Genomic DNA, 4,710 nt, shown 5'->3' on the forward strand with positions numbered 1-4,710 from the left:
TACCAGTTCATGACACTGTCAGTGGCACATTGCACTGTAGATGTGGCTGGCTCAAGGATGGTCAAGAAATCAAATTGTCGGGCATTTGACGGAGTAACATCGACGGAGTAACATCAACGGGTGTAGAATGGACCGGCACAGAAGAGTCAACCGTAGTCGACCAATGTGTGGATAATGACAGAGTACAGTTTCCAGGCCCCTCCCCTACAGCTGCATTAAAATTGTTAAAATCTTCCAACATTTGTGAGACACACGTAACAGATGCTGCCAGAATGGCGTGTGCCATTGGATACACTCGTAAAGCAGACACTGGTAGTGTGGGGGAGAAGGGGGGACTTGTGCAGAATCTGGAGCTCCAGGATAAACATGAGATTTCCTGTCTTGAGCATCTGGCTCAATTTGTACAGCCACAGACTCGGGTGGAAAGTTCACTCTGGCACTTGGGAAACTTGTGAACATAGTCACTGGGGTTTGAACCCATTGTGTTGGGCATCGTTGAGCACTCAGCACATGGAAAGTTCACATTCGATGTTAAATGTTTGCATGAGAAATTTTGTTCCCAAAAAACGTTCTGTTTGTATGGAACACTGCCACATGACTGCTGATCCATGTACGATAACAAAAAAGTTATTGTTCATACCTGATACCGGCACATGTGGTTGAGGGAATGTAGAAGCACTGTCCTGTTGAGTACAGCTGGCTAGTGTGTTTGGAAACTGCGTCAAACTATTGTGAGCAGAAGGTGGATAATTGAAAAATGATGCCAAAGCATCCATTGGAAAACCTAGTTGGCAGATGTGCGGTGTAGCGGGCGGCTAGCAATCCATTGTGTACTGCTCAATGGAACGAGAGTTCATTGTAGCACCCGTGAATAAATGTGGGATCACCAATATGGGTTTAGTGTTGTAGGATTGCCGGATCCAATGATGGGTGAAGTTAGGTTAACTGGACCACTTTTTACATTTTAATTTTCTGTATCTATATTTTACACAATAAGTGAACATTTAGCACACCATTATTTTTGTTCATACTTACTGAATGTTTAAAAAATATTAAAAGCCCACCCAAAATATTTTAAAAAGTAGAGACCAAAATGCAACATAGTTGCAAGTGGTCCACTTAACCCCCTGGAGGAGGTTAACCGAGCCAATCAGTGTGGTTAACTGGACCACTGATATTTATTGGAATTCACTGAAAAAACACAATATATATTACAATAGCCAGTTCTTCATACTATGTAATACAGGATAAACAAATGCAAACAATTAGTTATATACTCAAAACAGTCAACAAGAGACTGATAAACCGCTGATACAATGCGAAGCTACACAAATCACAACTGAAAGAACAGATATTTGCATATTGAGCAGATTTTAATTGAAATGGATTAGGTAATTTCAATACAAAAATTCTTTCATCTGTTGTCATCAATTTCATTGTTCCAGTGAAGCGTTTGTAAAATGACACTTCAGCTCCATCTTTTAGGACTTTGAGAACCTTAGCAACATAATGTCTGAAAGTAGTAGAGTCTTTAACATAAACTTTCACAATCACGAAGTTTCCTGAAGAATACACCATACTTTCTTCATCTGAAGACAGACTCACTTCTGAAGAAGAGTCATCATAGAGAAGAGATCCTTCAGACTCTTCCGATTCTTCCGACTCAAAGAGCTTCCTCTTTGGTCTCTTATTATGATCAGAATTCTTTCTTATCATCCAATTAGATTTCTTCATTTTCTTTTCTTCTGTTAACCTAGCTTCATCTTCAAGAATTTTTTTTATGAGCGTGTCTGTCAGAATCATTGATCTTGATTTCTTGGTTTGTTTTCTTCTTGGAAGAGGGGCTTTGGGATGAGGTCAAATGTCTTCTGGAGAGATTGGTTCAGTTCTTTTGCCATTCATCTTGACTTCTTTACAAGGCTGAGGAATATTTAAATCTGTAGTTATAGTCTTGTTAGAAACAGCAACAGTGGAAGTAGATGGCATATCATTTCTCTGGTTAGATTCAGTGGGCAAATGCTGATTAGTTAAATAAGTAGGAAGATAGTCTTCAGGTCGAAAAATGTTTCTGTTTAGTTGTTCAATACCACATGCCCTAAAACCACTGCATATATTTCGGCTGGTGAATGCAAGGGGAAAAGCTCTGCCAACCAGGCCAACAACATCATAGATCATGATAGATCTTCCTGTATCTGCCATAAGATCACAATATGCTATATTATAGAACTTCTTGAAAGATGCAAAAATCTGACATCCAGAGGTTGTAGCTTATGACTTGTGTGAGGAGGCAAAGTAAGCAAAATAATTCCATTTCCTTTTGCATATGATATTGCTGCTATGCTTGTGTGGCTTTCATGATTCTCAAGAATGATGAGCTTAGGATGTTCCTTTGTAGGACTTTCATGTTTTACTAAGAGCAGCAGGACTGGTAAAAATAGTTCACTGTTCATCCAGCCTGAGGCAGTGGGTTCAACTCCAGAGCCTGGCGGGGCATTATGCAGCACGTTATCTTTAAAATGCACCCTAGGAAACACAAGGAATGGTGGCACAGCTGTTGCAGAAGCACTGATTATTGCAACCATTGTCACAAGTGATCATCTTTTAGCAGATGTAGCTTGTCCAACTGTTCTGCACCCAGTCTGTTCCAATACTTCAGGTGGTTTGTGCACAGTGGTTGCTGCAGCCTCATCCAGATTGTATATTTCTTGTGGTTCAAACCTGTATTTTGCTTTAAGGTAAATCAGATTGTCAAAGAACACTTCCACATTTGACTCTGTGAAGCTAGTGGCCCTTGATATACTTGTCTGTTCTGGCATTCGTAATGAAAGTCTGTTTCGTTTCATAAATGCCCTGAGCCATTCCAGTCCTGCCATTTTCTCTCTTTCCCAGTTCTGTGGTACAGATTTTCCACACCTCTTAGCATATTCATAAGCCAGAACCATTGTAGTTTTTGTTTTTTAAGCCATAATGGATATTGCATGCAGTAGTAATATAGTCAGCCACTGTTTTTTCCTCCTCTTGTGTGAAAATTCATAGATGTTCATTTGATGGCCTAAAATTTATATTGTCAACTCCTAGATGAACAGCCTTTCCTATGAATCATTTAAGGGTTGATCTAGGAATACCCATACTTCTTTCTAATTTTTGCAAAGACACTTATTCATGGATATGTTGACTGACTGTGTCTTTCAGCAGTTCTGGTGGATAATCTCTGTGACTGGTAGTTCACTACCTAATTCTTGGCATTATGAACCCTGCAATTCTGTTTACATGCAGTAGTAAGTATAAGTGTAATTATAAGGCAAGTTTTCAGTGGAGTTAACTGGACCACTGACCAGTTAACCCCAAAATGTGTGGGCACTTAACCCCACATACACTCATGAAATATATTGTGCAATAGCATAACCTCAACCAAAAGACTGTTTGGAAATAAGATATGTAATGAAGCCTTTAAAAACATACTTTTACATGAAAGTATTGCCAACTTATTTGATACTCAATGACTGCAGGCAGAAGAAAAACACAAGTAGCAAAACATTTACCTCGAACCTTGAAAACACAACTATGGTTAATAATACTACAGTAACCAGCTTCAGGCACCAAAATATCACATGAAGTAATGGAAGGCTGCCAACTTTAAATACCAAATTTTCCGTAGACTAAAATTTCCCTGCTTGTTAATTTTTAATAGAGTGGCTCAGTTAACTTCCATGACCAGTTAACCTCAGTTTACCCTACACTATACCACATGCAATAAACACTATTTTATTGATCCAAAGCACGCATATACAGATATACACATCTCTTGATTCTCGGTACATGTGTTGACCATTTTGTGCGAGAGCACCGACTGCTCACAAAGAGCTTACAAAACAAAAATGTTATATCTGACTTGGTTGATAGTTGCCACACATTAACTGTACTATCAGTTAGAGACCAATTGAATTTGCTGCATATGAGGCAATAAACTGTCTTCACTATGCTCCAAGAAAATCAGATCTTACAAAGACTGCAGAATGGTGGCACTCATGTGCAATTAAAGGTGCTGAATCGCATCACTAATGCCTACTAGGAGACTGGGCGCTTGGAGTGCTGCTGGGTTGTGCTTATTCGGCAGTGGTTGAACAATAGGTGGGTTGGTTCACTGAAAAGTGGTATGCTATTTCTGCAGATTAATTTAAAACAATGTGGGAGCCTTCTCCATGAAAACAGCTTGTAATCTGTGCTTTTGCATTGCAAGTTTTCAAATTTATTAAACTTTGAACCTAACTTTGCCATACAGACAACAGTGAAAACCACTTAGCAACAATGTCTCAACATACGAAAATAAAACAATGATGTGACAAAACCATTCAGTAATAGAGCCACATAATAAAATGTAGAGAAACAAGTAAATGAACAAATCAAAGCTGGAAACAATATACTGGCTAATTCTAGAATAACAGGGAGGATTTAATGTACAGATATAAAAGTAATGATGCATTAATAGCACAGGGGCTTTCTAACCAAATGGAATCAAGTTACTACCTCATTAAAACACGGAAGTACCACAGAGCAGAGTAAAAGACTTCAACTGTAGGACTGGTGTCATTTAAAGAAGGCAGTATGTCCACAATGGACAGGCTATTACCAATAGCAATAATCCAGTGGGGAAGAAGTTCTGTACAGGCATTAGTAATATCTAGCTAACATGCTTAAAAACCTATAAAG

The 4,710-nt window shown here is 38.8% G+C and overlaps 1 protein-coding gene across 1 annotated transcript; it reads right to left on the minus strand.

Annotated features, from left to right (window-relative positions):
* Positions 1-2,213: 2,213 nt before the first annotated feature.
* Positions 2,214-2,582, minus strand: LOC126471199 (uncharacterized). Its single transcript, XM_050099313.1, has one exon. The coding sequence runs from the start codon at positions 2,580-2,582 to the stop codon at positions 2,214-2,216; it is 369 nt and encodes a 122-aa protein (XP_049955270.1).
* Positions 2,583-4,710: the final 2,128 nt, after the last annotated feature.

Source organism: Schistocerca serialis, chromosome 3, assembly GCF_023864345.2.
Source record: "Schistocerca serialis cubense isolate TAMUIC-IGC-003099 chromosome 3, iqSchSeri2.2, whole genome shotgun sequence".
Classification (NCBI taxonomy): Eukaryota; Metazoa; Arthropoda; class Insecta; order Orthoptera; family Acrididae; genus Schistocerca; species Schistocerca serialis.